We start from the raw sequence: 24,759 nt of genomic DNA, 5'->3' as shown, positions 1-24,759 counted from the left end.
AGGTTTGCTTTTAGAACTGCATTTTGCTTTGTTTATTCTCCGTGTATGCAAGTGGTAATACATCGATTTTGTGTGATCCCAGATAACGGGGTGTGGCTACAGTCAAGTCAAATAACTAAAGCAGGAAGTGCACTTTGGGACTTTTTGGATATAAAACGATCCTTCACGCTCTCCTGAGAGTGAACCTTGGAAGGTCTTAGATTGAGTCTGTGTCTTCACAATCGCCGTGATTAGCCTCGTTGAGGAACATCTCAAATGTCCAACCTGTTTGGAGCTCTTTAAAGATCATGTGGTGCTGTTGTGTAGTCACAGCTTTTGTCAAGGGTGTGTACAGCAGTGGTGGGGGGAGAAAGGAGAGAAATCGTGACCAATCTGTAGGACAGAGTGTAGCTCGATGGATCCACCTCACTGCTTAGCTCTGAGAAACGTGTGTGAGGCAATATCACAAAGAGAGAAGAACATCTGCAGCTTGCACAGGGAGAAACGGAAACTCTTTTGTTTGGAACACCAGGAGCTTGTGTGTCACATCTGCATGCATGCAGAAATCCACGCTGGCCACAATTTCTGTCCCTTCAATGAAGTAGCGAAAGGTCACCAAGAGAACCTCCAGGGTGTCCTGCAGGAAACAAAGAATAGACTGAAAAATTACAATGAGACAATAGACAACTGCAATCAACAATCGACGTACATCAAGGACCAGAGGAGGCAGGCGGAAAGAAAGATTAAGAAGGATTTCGAGGAGTTTCGTAGCTTCCTGCAGGTTGAGGAGAAGGCCAGGTTGTCTGCTGTGAAGGAGGAAGAGCAGAAGAAAAGTTGGATGTTGGAGGAGAAGATTAAGGCTCTCAACAAAGACATGGCCGTTCTCTCAGACGTGATCCAAAGCACAGAGGAGCAGCTGACCTCTGACCCCGTTTCCTTAATGAAGAACTTTCAGACTTTAATGTCGAAATTCAAGAAGCTGCCCGACAAGCCTGAGCTAATCCCAGCTCTGCTGGATGAAGCCAAGCACGTGGGTGAAGGGAAAATAACCATGGTTTGATATGTCCTCATGTAACCTCTTATATAAGGATATGTTGTTGTCCTGAACTGTTGTACGAATCCAGGTGCCCAACAATTTGTAAATAAAGGGCAGAAACAGCCTGGGAGTGAATACCTTGTTTATACTACAGTCTTCCCTGCTTCGCACACATGTTTTCGAGAGTGTCTGAGAGAGGGCTTGGACAGCCCGGTTTCTCACGCTCACAACTTTTTGTTAACGAATAAAAGACGGAACGGCGGGCGGCATTGCCCAGCCGTTTTGCAGCTCGTTTTACCCGGACCGTGGGCTCTCCGGTCTAGTGTCAAGGTAAGCGCTGATGATGATCATATTCTGCTGCTTAGCGTTGAAGTGTGTTGATTGCTGTTTGCGGGGAATAAAAGGCACCATTATTCTAGCAAAGCATATGGGTCTCTGTGTATTCATTGTTGCCGCCGACCACTCACGATCCTGCATAAGAATATAAAAGTGAAGTAGTGTTTTCCACAAAACAAGGTTGTACTCTTAAAATTGTCATTCTACAAGAATAAAAGATCATTTAACAAGAGTAAAGTTTTCCATGGTGAGCAGAGAGTATCTCCACTTTTTCAAATAAGCCATTAACTTATTCACTGCCATCGACGGCTATAAACGTCAAAAATTCATTTGAACTATATCTATTAGTTTAACCATTTTTTCCCCACTTTTGTCAACAAGAATATGAAAACCTAGATTTTTTTGTATTGTTATTTATGGCAGTAAATGAGTTAAACACAGGAATGTGACATGAAATGAATAGATTATGTCATCTGTGAAAAAACAAACGATTTACAAATTGTTGGGCACCTGGATTCGTACAACAGTTCAGGACAACAACATATCCTTATATAAGAGGTTACATGAGGACATATCAAACCATGTTTTTTTTTCCCCTTCAGGTGGGCACCTGAAAGATTCTGGACATCACACTTTAATTCTGCCACTTAATTCTGTAACTGAGCAATGTACAACATGTTTTTCCACTTCTTTCATCAATGAACACCAAACAATTCATCGTAACGTTTCTACGTATACAAGGACTTAGGTTTCTAGGATTCTAAAAATAGAACAAAACCACCTTGTATATTTAATGTCTTAGTAAAATCCAAAAACAAGGACTTCGTGTTTCTATGATCCGTAATGGAACTAAACAAACTTGTATTTTATACGTTACTAATACCTGTTCACTTAGATCTCATATACAATTTAGTCACAATTTAGATGACGTGAAAACAGGTCTCAGAGTCCTCAACAGGCCGAAAATCACTAGGAGGATAAATGTCCTCTTACCTGTAATTACTTGGCGCCTGATGTTCTGTCTGCTGATTAACACCTCAACCCACCCACGTCGGGGTTCACCAATTTGTTGGAAAACAATCTTTGTCTTCCGCGTGTTCGTTTTGTTCCGGGCAAAGAGAATGTTGATTTTCTGAATACAGACTGGAGATCGGTGAACAGTTCCTTCGAAGGATTTATTTTACAGAATATTCCGGACACAAGCGGGTTTACAGAAGCACAGCTGTTCCTCGCAGGTGTGTCGTTACAGCAAACTCCCAATATTCTTATACTATTTTGAAGGGCGGTTCCACCGTTTCCAGCAAACAGTTCAACCAAAGTTGACGAACATACAGAGATAAATTCAAGGACACTATTCAGACACAAAACAAAAGCCCATTTGAGGTACTATCTTGAAAAAGTATTACAACTCCTCCTTTTTCCCTCAGCCTCCAGCCCCCTTTCTCCCCCCAACCAAGACAGACACCCCCAGCATTCAATCATAAGATATTAGTTGCATGACTTCAATAATTAACTCACGATTAATCACACATTTTATATCTGTTCTAATAGTACAGAAAAAATTCTAGGTTTTCATACTCTTAACAAAAGTGGAAAACATTTTAAACTAATAGAAATATTTCAAATGAATTTTTGACGTCTATAGCTGTCAATGGCAGTCAATGAGTTAAAGTGCAAACTGCTTGTTAACAGTAAAAAAGCAATTTTTGTATTTTCACTCATGGATGCAGCACCAGTACAAATTAGACTTGTCAGTTAATGTACATACAAATCATTAAATAGAAAAAACACTTCAACTTCACAGAACAATCGTGTGCTAATTATCAGAAGCTAACGCTAAATCTGTGGATCTGACATCACAACAGCTTGCGCTTACCTGGTAGATTTGACATCATAATGCTTCGGCATCGTCCGGCAATTACTGCTTGGAAATAGCAGATCTTCGCCCAGCCGACCTGCCAAGTCATGGGCAGAAAATCACATAGTGACGTATACTGACAAATAGATCTATTAAATGGTTTCCCACGAGATGAAAGAAGGTAGACCAAATAAGTCATGGCTTGCTTGGACTGTACCACATTTGCGTTCAACTAAACAGGCTTAGATTTCAAACGGACTAAATAAATCGTGTGCGTTGTCTCAAAGGCTATGAAATACTGCTTTTAGGAACTCTCTTATGCAACCTTTTTCAAAATTGTAACTATTATATTCAACTATAGTGTTTTGTGGAAAGTCAAATCCTGATTCATTCTATTCTGAGTTTTTCTGGCACACAAAAAAAAATGGTACAGGAAACAGCTGCCGACCTGTTGAAATGGCCAAAAATCGCCCCAGCTGCTAAAAATTAGCTTTGAGGCCATTCCTGGAGCAAGTCAAGCCCACAGAGGTCTGATTAATCCATTTTGAGAAAATGGAGGATGTGGGCAGCCAAGAATGAGCAAGTGGAGAAGACAAGTGTGATATGAGGAGGATTATGAAAGAGCAGCTAGTGGGCCGAGAAAGAGATTTCTTAGCTTGTTTGATAACATTTTGCTTATATGTATCCCTCCTACGGTATCATCATTAAAGTTAGAATAGCAGACGAGTGATGCAGCAGGAAGTCACATTTGTGCGAGGAGCTGTAAGTCTCGGGTCAAAAATCAAGCAAGTCAAGTTCCCACTGAACTTCAAGCAGTTAAGCGAACCAATTTGTACAGTTTTGCTCAGTTGCAACATATATTCGCACATAAGCCACTTTGCACTCGTGTCTTTTTTTTTTTTTTAAACCTTTTCTTTTTAAAAATAAAAAAATATGTGACACACATGTTGAAAATGCAGACTGTTTCGTAAGTTTTAGCCAAGCAAGGTTCCAACTCTTAAAATTGGCGACTCATGTCTGACTCAGGGAAAGCAAATAATCAGACTCAAAATTATATGGTAATGACATTGTCATGTCTGGGGCTCTGGTTTTGGTTGGGGGTCTCGATTGGTCCTGAGTGGGGTCCTGCCCTTCCTCGGGTTGACCAATCTGGGCCCTCAGCCAGTTGTGCCTGGCCCCAGATGTGTCTAGTTACCTCATAAGTGTGGGTGTATCTAGTTCCTGGGTGGTGATCAGTCGGGTGGGATCATTGCCGCTTGTCGCGGTCACCTCCGGTGTTCTGTCTGTCACTTTGATTTTGTATCTTTTCAGTTCTTTATTTAACACTAACCAGTACCCCGGTTAGTGTTTTTTGTAAAATAAAGTACGTCAGTCTAACCCGCACTCCTGCCGTGGTTCTCCTGCCTCCCTGCATTTTGGGTGCTCCACTCCACATGCCGACATATTCAACTCCGCTCCGTGACAGTTCGTAACAGACATAATCAAACAGAATATAAAGAATTGAAACATTTTTATTGTGGTGTCTTTTGCATACTGCATTTCATAATCACTAACTCATTTATTGCCATAAATTCATAAAAAAAAAAGAAAAACATTATTAAAAATTTAAGGCAAGAGGCGATTACAATTTTTAATTGTAATTAATTGCATGACTTCACTAGTTAACTGACGATTAATCACAAATTTTACATCTGTTCTAAATGTATAACAAAAAAATTCTAGGTTTTCATACATAACTAAAGTGGGAATTTTTTTTAATTTCAAATGAATGTTTGACCTATATAGCCGTCAATGGCAATGAATGAGTTAAGCTAAGCTAAACAGACGAGAGCGTTCCCTCGTTTAACGCAGGTGTTACGTTCCGAAAACTACCCACGATAATGGAAATCCGCATTACCTAATTTTAGTCCCCCTGTTAATTATGTATATTTTTTCATTTATTATATATGTTTTTTTCCCCATTTTTGTGTGATTTTTAGTTTATAATAAATGCTTTTTCATTCATCATATACATTATGTTCCTTTTTCATTAATATTCTTTTTTTTTCATTAAAAGTATGTTTTTTTTTAATTTTATATTAAAACTTATTCACTGCCATTGACGGCTATAGACGTCAAAAATTCATTTTAACGATTTCTATTGGTTTAACATTTGTTTCCACTTTTGTTAAAAAGAGTGTGAAAACCTAGATTTTGTTATTGTACATTTAAAACAGATATAAAGTTTAAGATAAATTGTGAGTTAACTAGTGAAGTCATGCGATTAATTATGATTACAAATTTTAATCGCCTGACGCCCCAAATTTTTTATGTTTTCTTTTCTTTTTTTATTCATTCAGTGCCATTGACAGCTATAAACGTAAACAAATAATTTTAACTATTTCTATTAGTTTAAAAAAAAAATCCACTTTTGTTAAAAACAGTATGAAAGCCGACAAAATTATTGTACATTTATAACATATATAAAATGTGTGATTAATCTTGAGTTAACTAATGAAGTGATGTGATTAAATACAATTAAAAATGTTAATCGCCTGTCGCCACTAATTTTTAATAATCTTTTCTTTTTAATGAATTTATGGCAGTGAATGAGTTAAAGTGAACGCTTTGTGATTATTTTTAAATACAAGTGTGTCATTTTCTTTTTTATGTTTAGTTTGACAATAAACTAAACATGACCGTAAATATTTTTATTTGGGTATTATGCCACAGGGTAATGCACAATTGCACATGCACAAGTCAATACCCTGTGGCATTATGGGAAACTATATAATTGGCATTATGGGAAAAAATGCTTTGCTATGTTAATCCATCCTCTTGATGAATTCTCTCTTACTTTCATTTTCTTTCTTTTTTGAAGAGGAGAATGATGCCTCAGTGCGAAGTGTCATTAGGAGGGGAAAACAGCCAAGGAGTGGGAGGAGTCAAATATGGAGGTAAATATGGTGCAAAACTAACTTGTAAAAAAAATGTGTACCTGTAGAAAAAAGTATAAATTTGCATCTGTAAAAGTCGTGATTTGAACCTGTAAAAAAATGTTTGTATCGTAAAAAAAAATATGTTTGTATCGTAAAAAAACAAGTCCAGTCACGTGAGTTTTGCACCATATATCTCGCTACAAAAGGTGCAAAACTGATTCGTACTTGTAGAGCGCCGTGATTTGTACTCGTAGAAGAAGAGGGCGGGCTCTGGAGGATTTGGGCGGGCTAAAGCTCAACCTCATTGGTTGAGCAAACGACAGTGGGTTGAACTCAAATGACGCCCATGCACAAGTCCGCAATTCCAAACAAACAGAGTAGCCACACCAGTTTGCGCGTCATTTTGGAAAAAGAGGACGTCCCAGGCGTGAAAATTTCCACATGGTTCAATATACGAACACCTTGTGGAACAGCTTAAACGTTGGTTGACATGCAGAGCACTCAAAGTGGGCAGAAAGAAAGAAGTTTTAGTATGAAGGTAAGATTTATTGTACGAACATAGCTCGTAATCCAGTGCTAGCTAGCTAGCTCATCTCATGTTGTCACGAAAACTGAACACATTGAAGTCACGATTTTTATTTCAAGATTTGAAGCCTACCAGTGTTAACATACGATCAATAGCTTGTACCTTGTTAGATTATTAACATTGTTTTTCAGTTTCAATTTATATTTTAACCGTTTTGGATATTAGTTATAAAGATATAAATATAAGACAACAGTTAATTCATATGTTAAGCCAATCTATAGTCCTTTGTTTTCTTGCCTGGGAAAGAGAAGGGTAACAGGTTTCTTTTCTATATTATCTAAGGGGAGTATAGTTGGTACCAGTCTCTGTCCGGTCGAAGAGAGTCCAAGGACAGGCTGATTTACTATTGTTCAAGTCTAATCTGATTTGTACTCATGGGAACTTGCTCATGGGAGGGGAGAGGGAACTTTTTGTATAACACTGACTTTGAATAAATAACTGTGTGCAAGAGGAGGAGGACACACAATCTGAACGGAACACGGCTTGAGTGTCTTCATTTTGTGTGATCAGAAGCTTCTGAATAATTATACCTTTGCAAAGGGACTTCTTCACCAGAATCTCACCATTCAATTATTGAACACGCAAAGAGTACAATAATAATATTGTCCACTCTATCAACCTGTAAAAAAAATACCTCATAAACTGCTGCTTAGTGATTAGATGTGAAAATTACTATAGAGCTACAGAACCCTATTGAATGTTTTACAAGATAACCTAAACCTATAAGCAAAAGTGGACAGTACTCAGCTACTTGCATTTGACTAACATTATATTTAAGTAGCTGTAGCTCTTACTATCATAGTAAAATGAAAACAAAACGTTTTTACTGCGAGTGAATCTTTAAGCCGCGACAGGTATTTTAACCTCAACCCTTTATCCTCTGTATTTAATCATTTGATTTTAAATATTACAATTTCTTGATAAATGTCAGTATTATTGCAATGCATGCTTTTGTTGGAACAGTTGGAAAAAAGGCTCTTACACTCTTAAACATACACATTTGCCTTCAACACTGAAGCCAAATAAAAATAATGCAAATGGAAATGTTTATGAACAATGTCTGTGTCTATCAGTATTAGCACTATTTCTGATATTAAGATGTGACAAAATCTTCGTTTTTTTTCTGGATAACAAGATAAAGCTAAACGTTTAACCGATTACGTATAATGTCAGTGGCTGTGTTTTGATAATGACCCAGCTAGGAAGCTATGATTACTTTTTATTGTATGAATATGCTGACCCAACCATTCTGTTTGCACAGATGCCAGCATGCAGTCAATCAAAGCTACTTCTTGATCCATCTCTAGACGGTGGCACATGGTGTGACATCAAACCTGCTTCAAAGTGGCTGTGAAGTCCAACAAATGAGAATCCTTGATACACTGGTTACTGTTCTGAGAGAATTTCACTGCAATCACCTTTGGGAAAGTGAAGAAATTATGCTTTCGAGACGTCTTCAAATTTTGAGTTAGAAATGATAAAGGACTACAATTTAAACCATATTGAGAGTTATTTGAAATAGTCAGATCAAATTACAACATGTATCATTCAATAAACAAGATTGTGCATCATTTGAAATGTTTTATTTGATGTCCAGAAGAGCCGTTTCTGCATCCATCCAAGACGAGAACAGTATTCTTCTCACAAACAGAACAAAAGTTATTGATGGAGCTGTATGAGGAATTCAAGACTCACCAAAAAGGCAATACTGCTGCTATCAATAAGACGAGGGAAATATCATTGGCAAAAAAAAAAAAAAAAAAAAAAAAGCCGACAGACTAAATATATAAGTTATAATTGTTTCATGTTAGATGTGTATTTCACATTAATCGTGTTATTAATTATTGATTTAATGTAAAGCACTTTGAATTGACCCACATATTCATTCTTCACTGTTACATCTCAATAGTAGCCAAAAGCGATCATGGCAACAAGTCGGCAAGTAGCCTATAACAATATATATAAAAAATAAGGCTAAATAGGTGTTGAGCTGTAAATATATGTTGCCCATTATTGTAGCCACCAGAAAGCGAGGCTGTCTCAGTGTCCAAAGCATTTCATATAGCCGAGACGCCCTCCCTCCGACGAGCGAGGGGACGCAGGGGTGGGGGTGCGAGTGTTGGAACGCGGCCAACGGTGGGCGGGAAAAAAAACAGAAGACGGAATTCCGTGGCATCTTCTTTTTTTTTCCACTCACACAAACACGCACACATACAAACATGGAAGCGAAGCCACGCCAACCTGCATTGTAGGCAAGTGACGGCTCCACTCCGCCACCTGGAGCCCAGTCGGTGGCATCTACCCCATTCAAACCAAGAGTGAAGTGCTGCGTTCAAACTCGCTCGGAAATGTGTGAGGCTCGCCTCCGGTTAATCGCTTGTAGTTTGCACAGAACTTAAGTATCATACCTTCAAGACATAAAAATGTGAACAATAATAATACAACAAACACTGTATATTTCCATGTGTGGGTGTGCGTGCGTGCGTGTTAACTATTAAGGTTTGTAATTTTGTAATGCCAATTTCCGGGTAGAGAACGAAAGTAAAACTCGACTCCACCTGCCACCTCGGCACCTTAAATTCAGACCTCTCCACTGGCGTGTTCCTCGCACAATCCCCTGCTAAGAAATGTCTTCTTTAAAGATGGCGATCATGAACTCGCTGGAGAACTTGTCCAAGGAAAATTTGAAAAAGTTCCTCACGGCGCTGGTGGGCCGCCAAGGCGACCGACAGGTGGCACTCAGCAAGGTGGAGGGCAAGGACTTCACGGAGATCGCCAACGTGCTGGTGTCCACTTTCACTGAGGACGAAGCTCCAGCAGTGACCTCCGAACTGCTGGAGTCCATCAAGTGCTTCGACGAGGCTAAAGAGCTCAGTAAGTGCTGCTTTCGCGTGTGAGTTTGCGTGCTCGCGTGTGTTTTCTATGGAGGTAAATATGGTGCAAAACTAACTTGTAAAAAAATGTTGTACCTGTAGAAAAAAAGTCTAAATTTGTATCTGTAAGTCGTGATTTGTACCTGTAAAAAAATGTGTACCTGTCCAAAAAAAAATGTATGTGTAAAAAAAAAATAGTACCTGTAAAAACAAATTTGTTCCTGTAAAAGTCATGATTTGTACGTGTAGAAAAAAGTCTAAATTTGTATCTGTAAAAGTCGTAATTTGTACCTGTAGAACTTGTTTTTTTTCTGGCTAACAAGATAAAGCTAAACGTTTAACCGATTACGTATTGAACCGAGTTGAAATGTTCACGCCTGGGACGTCCTCTTCTTCCAAAATGACGCGTAAACTGGTGTGGCTACTCTTGTTTGTTTGGAATTTCGGACTTGTTAAAGTTAAAGTTATGTTAAAAAACACACACTATAAAAGACCATTTGTTTAATATATATAAAAATTATATTAGAAGTGGTCGTATATTTAGAACTGAAATACTACAACAAAAAAGTAAAACATGATTATAATACACAGATATTTTGTTGCCAAGATCTGTGGTTGCCTAATATTTTTCATAGAATAATTTTAAAATGTTTTTTGGTGTGACATTTTTTTCCAGCGCCTTTTCTGTTTAGTAACATTTGTGTTATTAACCTTTTTTTTTTGCCTTTTAGGTTTTTTTTGTTTGTAATTTTTTACTAATATTTTATGTTTTTGAAAATGTTTTAGTAGCCTAATATTTTCGTATTTTTCAACGATTTAGAATATCTTACAATTTTTTTTAGGAGACTTACATTTTTGTATACTGTATTACATACAGATGTAGGATTTTGGCATTTTTGTGTATATCAGTAGTGGTGTAGAAACGCATATCTGATATATTTTCATTGTGCTTTGGTAGATGAAGAGATTGCCAAACTGAAGTCGTCTGCTGCCAAAAGTGGGTATATTTGTGTTGTTTTCTTTTTCGTTTGATTTCTTTTGTTTGCTTAATAACTTTGATAGCAACATCCTTAATTAGGAGTTTAAAAATCTCAAATTGCACGGTACAATCTACTAAACTTTAATTGCTATTGTTTCTAGCAGTAGCAGCTTCAGCACCAGCAGCAACTGCAGCAGGCTCAACTGGAGCTGCAGGTGGCACTGCACATTCCGAAGGTAACTATCAGGATGACCATGCGATTCTTCTTCTACTTAATATTATTATTATTATTATTAGTGATAGTCTTATATTTTACTTCTGTTTGTTAATCATGGATGGATGGATGGATGATGGATGGATAGATAGATAGATCGATAGATAATATACTGTATAATAGGCTACATATACAGTACATACATAGGCTTTCATTACATCAAATTAAAAAATATATTTTGAAATAGTTTTGTATCATTTTCAAATGTTATATTTTATTTTTGTAATGTTATCATGTTTTCTTCCAATATTTTCCTTTTTTTTACTTTATTAAAATATTTTGTCTAATAGTAGCGTATTTTCTCTTTAACAGTTCCTCAACGTTTCTGTATTTCCTCCTAATATATTTAAATATAATTTTCTAATATTTTTGTATGTTTTTTTTGTAATACCACTAACAATTCATATATTTTTCAAAAAAAAAAAAAATCTTCTGTAAGTGTCTTTTTTTTTACTTGTATATTGTCTTAACTTATTTATTTTTTCTTATTTCCTAATGTTGTAATATTTCTCAACAATTTTTTTATTAAAAAAATTTAATGCAAGTATTCTTTTAGCTCCTTTTTTTTTTTTAGAACATTTGTGGTAACATTTTGAACGTTATCGCACAGAATCTGGCTGGATGACATCTGAGTGTACCTATTGTTTTGACAATTGTTCCTAATGTTTTGTCCCTCTGAGGAGCACTTTGTGGATAAGCACATGCTTGAGCTGATCAAGCGCGTGTGCAACATAAAAACAATTCTGGACGTCCTTGTATGTGTAAAAACATTTTTGATCTATAAAAACAAATTTGTACCTGTAAAAGTCATGATTTGTACCTGTACAAATGTTGTTTTCTTTTTCGTTTGATTTCTTTTGTTTGCTGAATAACTTTGATAGCAACATCCTTAATTAGGAGTTTAAAAAACTCAAATTGCACGGTACAATCTACTCAACTTTAATTGCTATTGTTTCTAGCAGTAGCAGCTTCAGCACCAGCAGCAACTGCAGCAGGCTCAGCTGGAGCTGCAGGTGGCACTGCACACTCAAATGGTAACTATCAGGATGACCATGCAATTCTTCTTCTTCTTAATATTATTATTATTATTAGTGATTAGTATTATATTTTACTTCTGTTTGTTAATCATGGATGGATGGATGTATAGATAGATAATATACTGTATAATAGGCTACATATACAGTATATACATAGGCTTTCATTACATCAAATTAAAAAAAATATTTTTAAATAATTTTGTAACATTTTCAAATGTCATATTTTATTTTTGTAATATTGTTATCATGTTTTCTTCCAATATTTTTAAGTTTTGTTTTTTTTATTAAATAATTTTGTCTAATAGTAGATTATTTTCTCTTTAAAAGTTCCTCAACATTTCTGTATTTCCTCCTAATATATTTAAATATTATTTTCTAATATTTTTTTTACATTTTTTTTTGTGTTCCTCTTACAATCCCCTGCTAAGAAATAACCTCCAAAAAGATGGCGATCATGAACTTGCTGGAGAACTTGTCCAAGGAAAATTTGAAAAAGTTCCTCACGGCGCTGGTGGGCCGCCAAGGCGACCGAAAGGTGGCACTCAGCAAGGTGGAGGACAAGGACATCACGGAGATCGCCAACGTGCTGGTGTCCACTTTCACTGAGGACGAAGCTCCAGCAGTGACCTCCGAACTGCTGAAGGTCATCAAGTGCTTCGGCGAGGCTCAAGAGCTCGGTAAGTGCTGCTTTCGCGTGTGTTTTCTATGGAGGTAAATATGGTGCAAAACTAACTTGTAATTTTTTTTTATACCTGAAGAAAAAAGTCTAAATTTGTATCTGTAAAAGTCGTAATTTGTACCTGTAGAACTTGTTTTTTTTCTGGCTAACAAGATAAAGCTAAACGTTTAACCGATTACGTATAGAAACCATGTTGGAATGTTCACGCCTGGGACGTCCTCTTCTTCCAAAATGACGCGTAAACTGGTGTGGCTACTCTTGTTTGTTTGGAATTTCGGACTTGTTAAAGTTAAAGTTATGTTAAAAAACAACGCCTTTTCTATTTAGTAACATTTGTGTTATTAACCTTTTTTTTTTTGCCTTGTAAGTTTTTTTTGTTTGTAATTTTTTACTAATATTTTATGTTTTTGAAAATGTTTTAGTAGCCTAATATTTTCGTATTTTTCAACGATTTAGAATATCTTACAATTTTTTTTAGGAGACTTACATTTTTGTATACTGTATTACATACAGATGTAGGATTTTGGCATTTTTGTGTATATCAGTAGTGGTGTAGAAACGCATATCTGATATACTTTCATTGTGCTTTGGTAGATGACGAGATTGCCAAACTGAAGTCGTCTGCTGCCAAAAGTGGGTATATTTGTGTTGTTTTCTTTTTCGTTTGATTTCTTTTGTTTGCTTAATAACTTTGATAGCAACATCCTTAATTAGGAGTTTAAAAATCTCAAATTGCACGGTACAATCTACTAAACTTTAATTGCTATTGTTTCTAGCAGTAGCAGCTTCAGCACCAGCAGCAACTGCAGCAGGCTCAGCTGGAGCTGCAAGTGGAACTGCACGCTCCGAAGGTAACTATCAGGATGACCATGCGATTCTTCTTCTTCTTAATATTATTATTATTATTAGTGATAATCTTATATTTTGCTTCTGTTTGTTAATCATGGATGGATGGATGGATGGATAGATAGATAGATAGATAGATAGATAGATAGATAGATAGATAGATAGATAGATAGATAGATAGATAGATAGATAATATACTGTATAATAGGCTACATATACAGTACATAAATAGGCTTTCATTACATCAAATTAAAAAATCATGTTTGAAATAGTTTTGTATCATTTTCAAATGTTATATTTTATTTTTGTAATATTGCTATCATGTTTTCTTCAAATATTTTTCAACTTTTTTAGAAATTAAATTATTTTGTCTAATAGTAGCGTATTTTCTCTTTAACAGTTCCTCAACGTTTCTGTATTTCCTCCTAATATATTTAAATATTATTTTCTAATATTTTTTTTACGTTTTTTTTTGTAATACCACTAACAATGCATATTTTTTTCAATCATTTTTTTTTCTGAAAGTGTATTTTTTTACTTGTATATTGTCTTAACTTATTTATTTTTTATTATTTCCTAATGTTGTAATATATCTCAACTATTTTTTTATTTAAAAAAATTTAATGTAAGTATTCTTTTAGCTCCTTTTTTTTTTAAAACGTTATTGCACAGACTCTGGCTGGATGACATCTGAGTGTACCTATTGTTTTGACAGTTGTTCCTAATGTTTTGTCCCTCAAAGGAGCACTTTGTGGATAAGCACATGCTTGAGCTGATCAAGCGCATGTGCAACATAAAAACAATTCTGGACGTCCTTGTATGTGTAAAAAAAAAAATTATCTGTAAAAACAAATTTGTACCTGTAAAAGTCATGATTTGTACCTGTACAATTTTTTTTTTGTACAAACTGAAGTCATCTGCTGCCAAAAGTGGGTATATTTGTGTTGTTTACTTTTTCGTTTGCTTAATAACTTTGATAGCAACATCCTTAATTAGGAGTTTAAAAAACTCAAATTGCACGATACAATCTACTAAACTTTAATTGCTATTGTTTCTAGCAGTAGCAGCTTCAGCACCAGCAGCAACTGCAGCAGGCTCAACTGGAGCTGCAGGTGGCACTGCACACTCAAATGGTAACTATCAGGATGACCATGCGATACTTCTTCTTCTTAATATTATTATCATCATTAGTGATAGTCTTATATTTTACTTCTGTTTGTTAATCATGGATGGATGGATAGATAGATAGATAGATAGATAGATAGATAGATAGATAGATAGATAGATAGATAGATAGATAGATAGATAGATAGATAGATAGATAGATAGATAGATAGATAGATAATATACTGTATAATAGGCTACATATACAGTACATACATAGGCTTTCATTACATCAAATAAAAAAAATATTTTGAAATAGTTTTGTATCATTTTCAAATGTCATATTTTATTTTTGTAATATTGTTGTCATGTTTTCTTCCAATATTTTTCAATTTTTTTTTTAATTAAATTATTTTGTCTAATAGTAGCGTATTTTCTCTTTAACAGTTCCTCAACGTTTCTGTATTTCCTCCTAATATATTTAAATATTATTTTCACGTTTTTTTTTGTAATACCACTAACAATAATTTTTTTTTTCAATAATTTTTTTTTTCTTTCTCAGGCTCAGCTGGAGCTGGAGCTGGCACTGCACACTCCAAAGGTATAAGGATGACCATGCGATTCTTCTTCTTTTTAATATTATTATTATTATTAGTGATAGTCTTATATTTTACTTCTGTTTGTTAATCATGGATGGATGGATGGATGGATGGATGGATGGATGGATGTTTGACAATTGTCAATTACATTTTATTATTTTATTATTTTGTCTAATAGTAGCGTATTTTCTCTTTAACAGTTCCTCAACGTTTCTGTATTTCCTCCTAATATATTTAAAGTTTATTTTCTAATATTTTCTTTACGTTTTTTTTTGTAATACCACTAACGATGCATATTTTTTCAATAATTTGTTTTCGTTTTTCTCAGGCTTAGCTGGACCTCTAGGTGGCACTGTACACTCCCAAGGTAACTATCAGGATGACCATGCGATTTTTCTTCTTCTTAATATTATTATTATCATTAGTGATAGTCTTATATTTTACTTCTGTTTGTTAATCATGGATGGATGGATGGATGGATGGATAGATAGATAATATACTGTATAATAGGCTACATATACAGTACATACATAGGCTTTAATTACATCAAAAAAAGAAATAATTTGAAATAGTTTTGTATCATTTTCAAATGTTATATTTTATTTTTGTAATTTTGTTATCATGTTTTCTTTATATATATATATATATTTATAGTAGTTTATAGTATAGAGCAGTGCTGCGGTCCCCTGTCCGTGTCCACGCCCCCCCCCCCCCCCGCCCTATCTATTTTTTTTAATGCACCACATACACTCAGTAACATGCTTGGGTGGCGGGTGGATCGGAGCGTGGGAATATCATTTCCATCGGCTCCGGTTCACCTGCTCCTAATTTTAATGCACCACACACACACACACACACTTGTATATACACTGGGTGGGGTCACATTCACGGTTTAGGGGTAGAGTTCGCCAGTCCGCGAGCTGGCGGACTCAGTAACAGGGGTTAATTTTCACAAAGAACGCTGGGGTGACGACCGGGGCCTTCCCCCGCTGGGCCTGGGGTTCGGGGGTGTCGGCCGCCCTCCGGTGCCCCCATCTCCCCTTTCTGCCCCCGGTGTTCCGTCCTTCCACGCGGCGGGGGGTGGGGTGGGCGCGGCTGCCCTCTCCGCTCCGCTGTCCGGCCCCTCTTCGGCGCCGGTGCTTGGGTGCGGGTGGTCCCCGGGGGCTGGGGGTCGGGGTTTGGGGGGCTGCCGGTTGGTCGGGGTGGGGTCGGGGGGGGCAGCTTTGTTGGGGGGGGGCGGTGGTGGGGGTTGCGGGGTGCTGGGGGTGGGGGGTGTCTGGGGGATTGGGGACGTGGGGGCGGCTGGGGCTGGGTTGGGGTGGGTGGCGGGGGGTCGTGGGGGGTGCGGGGGTTGGGGGCCGGTGGGGTGCCTGGTGGGCCTGCAGTGCCCCGTCCTGCTGCGTTGGGCCGGGGGCGCGGGCCGTGTTGGGGCGGGGGGCGCTCCTGCTCCTGGGTTTGCTCTCCGGCCGGTGGCCCTGGTGGGGCCCGGGGGTCGTCCCTTGGCGCTGCCGCGGCCTGGGGGGCCCTGAGGTGTTGCGCTTGCTCTGTTCCGGCGGGGGTCGACGGCTCCCCTCTTTGGTGGAGATTTTCATGCATGCCAGATCCACCACACCAGCATCTACCGAAACTCAGACACAATCTGTTTCCTCCTCAGGTTATTGAATCGGTGGAGGCTGGTGTCTGCGGATCTCACGCGGCTTCGTCTGTCCTTCCTTCCTTTTCTCGGTCTCTCCTTTGGTCTCTCTTGAGGCCTCCCTGATTTTATGTTTTTTGGATTTGTTGGGGTCTGGATGTTTCTTGGGCTGGGGAGGAGTTCTGGTGGGGGGTGTCTGGTCGGTGCTGGATTTCACCTTCCTTGGTTTTCTTTGGTCCCCTCGGGTCTCCTGGTGTTCGGTTTAGGTGAACGGTATGATATTTTTTTATAATAGGTTTTCTGGTGAGCTAACAAATACACGCACGCACGCACGCACATACACAAATTTAAAAAAAAATAAAAATAAATAAAAGAGCAATGATGATGACATTTCCGAATGAACAATACTGAGCTCTTAAAAAGAAAAAAAAAATATATATATATATATATATATTTTTTTATTAAATTATTTTGTCTAATAGTAGCGTATTTTCTCTTTAACAGTTCCTCAACATTTCTGTATTTCCTCCTAATATTTGTCAATATTATTTTGTAATATTTTTTTTACGTTTTTTTTTGTAATACCACTAACAATCCATATTTTTTTCAATAATTTTTTAGATTTTTTCACAGACATAGCTGGACCTCTACGTGGCACTGTACACTCAAAAGGTAACTATCAGGATGACCATGCGATTCTTCTTCTTCTTAATATTATTATTATCATTAGTGATAGTCTTATATTTTACTTCTGTTTGTTAATCATGGATGGACAGATATAGATAGATAGATAGATAGATAGATAGATAGATAGATAGATAGATAGATAGATAGATAGATAGATAGATAGATAGATAGATAGATAGATAATATACTGTATAATAGGCTACATATACAGTACATACATAGGCTTTCATTACATCAAACAAATAAATAATTTGAAATAGTTTTGTATCATTTTCAAATGTTATATTTTATTTTTGTAATATTGTTATGTTTTCTTCCAATATTATTATTATTTCTTTTAATTAAATTATTTTGTCTAATAGTAGCGTATTTTCTCTTTAACAGTTCCTCAACGTTTCTGTATTTCCTCTTAATATATTTAAATATTATTTTCTAATATTTGTTTACGTTTTTTTTGTAATGCCACTAACAATGCCTATTTTTTTCATATATATATATTTTTTTTTCTGTAAGTGTATTTTTTTACTTGTATTGTCTTAACTTATTTATTTTTTATTATTTCCTATTTTATTTCCTCCATTTTTAACGTTATTGCACAGACTCTAGCTGGATGACATCTGAGTGTACCTATTGTTTTGACAATTGTCAATTTAAAACATTTTTTTTTATTATTTTGTCTAATAGTAGCGTAATTTCTTTTTAACAGTTCCTCAATGTTTCTGTATTTCCTCCTAATATATTTAAATATTATTTTCAAATAATTTGTTTATGTTTTTTTTTGTAATACCACTAACGATGCATATTTTTTTCAATAAATTTTTTTCTTTTTTCTCAGGCTTAGCTGGACATCTACGCGGCACTACACACTCCGAAGGTAACTATCAGGATGACCATGCGATTCTTCTTAATATTATTATTATAATTAGTGATAGTTTTACTTCTGTTTGTTAATCATGGATGGATGGATGGATGGATGGATGGATGGATAGATAGATAGATAGATAATATACTGTATAATAGGCTACATATACAGTACATACATAGGCTTTCATTACATCAAATTAAAAAAAATATTTTGAAATCGTTTTGTATCATTTTCAAATGTTATATTTTATTTTTGTAATATTGTTATCATGTTTTCTTTATAAATATATATATCTTTTTTTATTAAATTATTTTGTCTAATAATAGCGCATTTTCTCTTTAACAGAACCTCAACATTTCTGTATTTCCTCCTAATATTTATCAATATTATTTTCTAATTTTTTTTTACGTTTTTTTTGTAATACCACTAACAATGCATATTTTTTTCAATTATTTTTAGATTTGTTCTCAGGCTTAACTGGACCTCTAAGTGGCACTGTACACTCCCAAGGTAACTATCAGGATGACCATGCGATTCTTCTTCTTCTTAATATTATTATTATCATTATTGATAGTCTTATATTTTACTTCTGTTTGTTAATCATGGATGGATGGATGGATGGATGGATAGATAGATAGATAGATAGATAGATAGATAGATAGATAGATAGATAGATAGATAGATAGATAGATAGATAGATAGATAGATAGATAGATAGATAGATAGATAGATAGATAGATAGATAGATAGATAGATAGATAGATAGATAGATAGATAGATAGATAATATACTGTATAATAGGCTATATATACAGTACATACATGGGCTTTCATTACATCAAATTAAAAAATATATTTTGGAATAGTTTTGTATCATTTTCAAATGTTATATTTTATTTTTGTAATATTTTTATCATGTCTTCTTTATATATTTCAACTTTTTTTATTTATTTAATTATTTTGTCTAATAGTAGCGTATTTTCTCTTTAACAGTTCCTTTACGTTTCTGTATTTCCTCTTAATATATTTAAATATTCTTTTCACGTTTTTTTTGTAATACCACTAACAATAAATATTTTTTTCAATATTTTTTTTTCTTTTTTCTCAGGCTTCGCTGGACATCTACGTGGCACTGTACACTCCGAAGGTAACTATCAGGATGACCATGCGATTCTTCTTCTTCTTAATATTATTATTATCATTAGTGATAGTCTTATATTTTACTTCTGTTTGTTAAACATGGATGGATAGATGGATGGATGGATGGATAGATAGATAGATAGATAGATAGATAGATAGATAGACAGATAGAAAGATAGATAGATAGATGGATAGATAGATAATATACTGTATAATAGGCTACATATACAGTACATACATAGGCTTTCATTACATCAAAAAAATAATAATTTGAAATAGTTTTGTATCATTTTCAAATTATATATTTTATTTTTGTAATATTGTTATGTTTTCTTCCAATATTATTATTATTTTTTTTAATTAAATTATTTTGTCTTATAGTAGCGTATTTTCTCTTTAAAAGTTCCTCAACGTTTCTGTATTTCCTCTTAATATATTAAAATATTATTTTCTAATATTTTTTTTACGTTTTTTTTGTAATACCACTAACAATGCATATTTTTTTCAATATATATATATTTTTTTCTGTAAGTGTATTTTTTTACTTGTATTGTCTTAACTTATTTATTTTTTATTATTTCCTATTTTATTTCCTCCATTTTGAACGTTATTGCACAGACTCTGGCTGGATGACATCTGAGTGTACCTATTGTTTTGACAATTGTCAATAAAAAAATATATATATATATATTTTGTCTAATAGTAGCGTAATTTTCTCTTTAACAGTTCCTCAACGTTTCTGTATTTCCTCCTAATATATTTAAATTTAATTTTCTAATATTTTGTTAACGTTTTTTTTTGTAATACCACTAACGATGCATATTTTTTTCAATAATTTTTTTTCGTTTTTCTCAGGCTTCGCTGGACATCTACGTGGCACTGTACACTCTGAAGGTAACTATCAGGATGACCATGCGATTCTTCTTAATATTATTATTATAATTAGTGATAGTTTTACTTCTGTTTGTTAATCATGGATGGATGGATGGATGGATGGATGGATGGATGGATGGATGGATGGATGGATAGATAATATACTGTATAATAGGCTACATATACAGTACATGCATAGGCTTTCATTACATCAAAAAAATTAATAATTTGAAATAGTTTTGTATCATTTTCAAATGTTATATTTTATTTTTGTAATATTGTTATGTTTTCTTCCAATATTATTATTATTTTTTTAATTAAATTATTTTGTCTAATAGTAGCGTATTTTCTCTTTAACAGTTCCTCAACGTTTCTGTATTTCCTCTTAATATATTTAAATATTATTTTCTAATATTTTTTTTACGTTTTTTTTTGTAATACCACTAACAATGCATATTTTTTTCAATATGTATATATTTTTTTCTGTACGTGTATTTTTTTACTTGTATTGTCTTAACTTATTTATTTTTTATTATTTCCTATTTTATTTCCTCCATTTTTGAACGTTATTGCACAGACTCTAGCTGGATGACATCTGAGTGTACCTATTGTTTTGACAATTGTCAATTTAAAACATTTTTTTAAATTATTTTGTCTAATAGTAGCGTATTTTCTCTTTAACAGTTCCTCAACGTTTCTGCATTTCCTCCTAATATATTTAAATTTTATTTTCTAATATTTTGTTTACGTTTTTTTTTGTAATACTACTAACGATGCATATTTTTTTCAATATTTTTTTTTCGTTTTTCTCAGTCTTCGCTGGACATCTACGTGGCACTGTACACTCCGAAGGTAACTATCAGGATGACCATGCGATTCTTCTTCTTCTTAATATTATTGTTATCATTAGTGATAGTCTTATATTTTACTTCTGTTTGTTAATCATGGATGGATGGATGGATGGATGGATGGATGGATGGATGGATGGATGGATGGATGGATGGATGGATAGATAGATAGATAGATAGATAGATAATATACTGTATAATAGGCTACATATACAGTACATACATAGGCTTTCATTACATCAAATAAAAAAAAATATTTTGGAATCGTTTTGTATCATTTTCAAATGTTATATTTTATTTTTGTAATATTGTTATCATGTTTTCTTTATATATTTCAACTTTTTTTTTTAATTAAAATATTTTGTCTAATAGTAGCGTATTTTCTCTTTAACAGTTCCTCAACGTTTCTGTATTTCCTCCTAATATATTTAAATATTATTTTCAAATATTTTGTTTACGTTTTTTTTTGTAATACCACTAACGATGCATATTTTTTTCAATATATTTTTTTCTTTTTTCTCAGGCTTCGCTGGACATCTACGTGGCACTGTACACTCCGAAGGTAACTATCAGGATGACTATGCGATTCTTCTTAATATTATTATTATAATTAGTGATAGTTTTACTTCTGTTTGTTAATCATGGATGGATGGATGGATGGATGGATGGATGGATAGATAGATAGATAGATCGATAGATAATATACTGTATAATAGGCTACATATACAGTACATACATAGGCTTTCATTACATCAAATAAAAAAAAAAAATTGAAATCGTTTTGTATCATTTTCAAATGTTATATTTTATTTTTGTAATATTGTTATCATGTTTTCTTTATATATATATATATATATATATATTTTTTTTTTTTTTATTAAATTATTTTGTCTAATAGTAACGTATTTTCTCTTTAACAGAACCTCAACATTTCTGTATTTCCTCCTAATATTTATCGATATTATTTTCTAATATTTTTTTTACGTTTTTTTTGTAATACCACTAACAATGCATATTTTTTTCAATTATTTTTAGATTTGTTCTCAGGCTTAACTGGACCTCTAAGTGGCACTGTACACTCCCAAGGTAACTATCAGGATGACCATGCGATTCTTCTTCTCCTTAATATTATTATTATCATTATTGAGAGTCTTATATTTTACTTCTGTTTGTTAATCATGGATGGATGGATGATGGATGGATGGATGGATGGATGGATAGATAGATAGATAATATACTGTATAATAGGATACATATACAGTACATACATAGGCTTTAATTACATCAAAAAAAGAAATAATTATTATTAATTATATACATTATTATTCAGGTGACTATATTTAATAAAATATATACATTCGGTAATTTATATGCCCCTAATAATGATGATCCGGCTTTTTTCCATGAATTTTTCTCTAAGCTGTTTGAATTAGCAGCGAACTCTACTATTATTATTGGAGGAGACTTTAACACAACCTTAAATCCATTAATAGATCGTTCTAATAAAACAACATGTATAAGGCGATCACAATCCACAAAAGTAATAGGGGAATATATGGATGACTATATGGCCTCGTCGACAGCTGGAGACTTAAAAACCCAAATAAGAAGGAATTTACCTTCTTTTCCGCTGTGCACCGGTCCTTTTCAAGAATTGATTTTTTTCTTACAAATAATTCTATTGCTGATAAAACCGTTACAAAAATACATCCTATTATTATTAGCGACCATGCACCAGTCTCCCTTTCCCTACAAGTTGATTATACCTTTAAACCACCACCTACATGGCGTTTTAACATCTCACTACTAAACGACGCAGAATTTGACAAAATTATAAGAAAAGAATGGGCAGACTTTTTGGAAATAAATGACTCTCCAGACCTATCTCCAGCTCTTCTCTGGGAAGCTGGGAAAGCAGTAATTAGAGGTAAAATTATATCATATTCATCTTATAAAAAGAAACAGGATCAAAAATTAGAAAAAGACTTGGAAGATAAAATTAAACAACTGACGGATGAGTACGCAATAAACCCAAATAACCAAATATGGACTGACTTACAAAATACAAAAATACAGTTAGACGATATGTTAACTAAAAAGACAGAGTTTATAATACAACAATTGAGATACAACAACTTTGAATATAATAACAAATCAGGTAAATTTCTTGCAAACCAACTTCAACGTAATCGGGAAAAATCGCTTATAACGGCTATTAAAGGTACAACTGGTGAATGTACACAATCACCAGAAGAAATTAATCAAATTTTTTATAATTATTATCACAACTTATACTCAGAAACTAATAAACCTAACCCAGAGCATATTGAGGCATTCCTCAGTAGCTTAAATATACCTCAGGTAACTACTGAATATAAAGATATGTTAGATGCACCACTTACTATAAACGAGTTGTACAGTGCTCTAGATAGTATGCCAAATGGCAAAGCACCCGGCCCGGATGGTTATCCGGCTATATTTTTAAAGCACTTCTGGTCAATGCTTGCTCCACTATTCTTAAGAGTAGTAACAGAAATTAAAACTAATGGTCACATACGCCCACACATGAATACAGCAGCAATTAAACTTTTATTAAAGCCAGAAAAAGACCCCACCCTTCCATCAAGTTACCGTCCGATTTCACTAATTAACACTGATATTAAAATTATCACTAAGGCTTTTACATCTAGATTAGAAACAGTAATCCCGACAATCATTCATAGCGACCAAACAGGCTTTATTAAAGAGCGTCACTCTACTAATAATATTAGAAGGCTCTTTAACCTTATTAGTATGTCACAGCGGCATGATAAAAAGGCAGTTATTATATCATTGGATGCAGAAAAAGCTTTTGATAAAGTTAACTGGTCCTTCCTCTTTGCTGTTTTAAATAAATTTGGCTTTGGGAAGTCATTTATTCACTGGGTGTCAGTATTATATGATTCTCCTAAAGCTACTGTTACTACTAATGGGATTATATCTAAGAGTTTTACTCTACAGAGAGGCACAAGACAGGGATGCCCACTGTCGCCTTTATTATTTGCAATATTTATTGAACCGCTTGCATTAGCCATACGCCAGGAAAGAATGATTCAAGGAATTCACTCTGGGGTAACAGAACATAAAATTAATCTATATGCCGATGATATTTTACTTTATTTAGAAAAGCCTGCTATTTCATTAGGGGAAGTATTTAACTTAATAACTAAATTCTCACAGTTATCAGACTATTCTATTAACTGGACAAAATCAACACTTCTACCTATTACAGAAAATTCATGGAACCCTGCAAGCCAGGACCCATACTACTCATTTCCTATAGGTAATTTAAAATACTTAGGCATAAAAATCTCACCTAAATTAACTGATTTAGTTAATTTTAATTTCACTCCACTTCTGGATAGCATTTATAATGACTTGGAGCGCTGGAATAATCTTCCTATTTCTCTAATAGGACGAATAGCCACTATTAAAATGAAAGTTTTACCCAAAATAAACTATTTTTTCTCAATGATTCCATTTAAACCTACGGCTAACTGGTTCCAGTTGTTGGACTCAGCCGTTACAAAATTTTACTGAAAAAAAAAAAAAGCAAAGATTAGTCTATCTA

General features: G+C 34.4%; 3 protein-coding genes across 5 annotated transcripts in view; 2 read left to right on the top strand and 1 right to left on the bottom strand.

The window, feature by feature from the left end:
* Nucleotides 1–351: 351 nt before the first annotated feature.
* LOC147180461 (tripartite motif-containing protein 60-like) lies at nucleotides 352–1,039 on the top strand. The gene has a single exon (XM_086085134.1). It carries the CDS (start codon nucleotides 395–397, stop codon nucleotides 1,037–1,039), a length of 645 nt encoding a protein of 214 aa, XP_085941260.1. The 5' UTR covers nucleotides 352–394.
* A 2,249-nt stretch (nucleotides 1,040–3,288) lies between these two features.
* The window catches only part of ift57 (intraflagellar transport 57 homolog (Chlamydomonas)), a 57,355-nt gene continuing 35,884 nt past the window's right edge, over nucleotides 3,289–24,759 (bottom strand). For 2 of the 3 annotated variants that reach the window (XR_015094497.1, XR_015094498.1), the window contains exon 13: nucleotides 12,360–12,579. The gene's annotated coding sequence lies outside the window, so the exon portion shown is untranslated. Of the gene's footprint in view, nucleotides 3,307–12,359; nucleotides 12,580–24,759 lie in introns of those variants that run through there. The other variant, XM_086072520.1, reaches the window with a different exon arrangement.
* Nucleotides 9,356–10,805, top strand: LOC147180460 (apoptosis-associated speck-like protein containing a CARD). Its single transcript, XM_086085076.1, has 3 exons — nucleotides 9,356–9,587; nucleotides 10,545–10,587; nucleotides 10,727–10,805. The coding sequence occupies exons 1-3, from the start codon at nucleotides 9,356–9,358 to the stop codon at nucleotides 10,803–10,805; spliced, it is 354 nt and encodes a 117-aa protein (XP_085941202.1).

This window comes from Leptonotus elevatus, chromosome 1 (assembly GCF_054856555.1).
Source record: "Leptonotus elevatus isolate MCC_2025b chromosome 1, RoL_Lele_1.0, whole genome shotgun sequence".
Lineage (NCBI taxonomy): Eukaryota > Metazoa > Chordata > Actinopteri > Syngnathiformes > Syngnathidae > Leptonotus > Leptonotus elevatus.
This window is presented reverse-complemented; position numbering and strand designations above follow the sequence as displayed.

Bases quoted from the DNA above. Each gene is read 5' to 3' on its own strand.
- LOC147180461 (XM_086085134.1), top strand. From the start codon at position 395: ATGGATCCACCTCACTGCTTAGCTCTGAGAAACGTGTGTGAGGCAATA.
- LOC147180460 (XM_086085076.1), top strand. From the start codon at position 9,356: ATGGCGATCATGAACTCGCTGGAGAACTTGTCCAAGGAAAATTTGAAA. The intron at 9,588-10,544 runs GTAAGTGCTGCT...GTGCTTTGGTAG, and splicing joins CGACGAGGCTAAAGAGCTCA to ATGAAGAGATTGCCAAACTG. The intron at 10,588-10,726 runs GTATATTTGTGT...TATTGTTTCTAG, and splicing joins TCGTCTGCTGCCAAAAGTGG to CAGTAGCAGCTTCAGCACCA.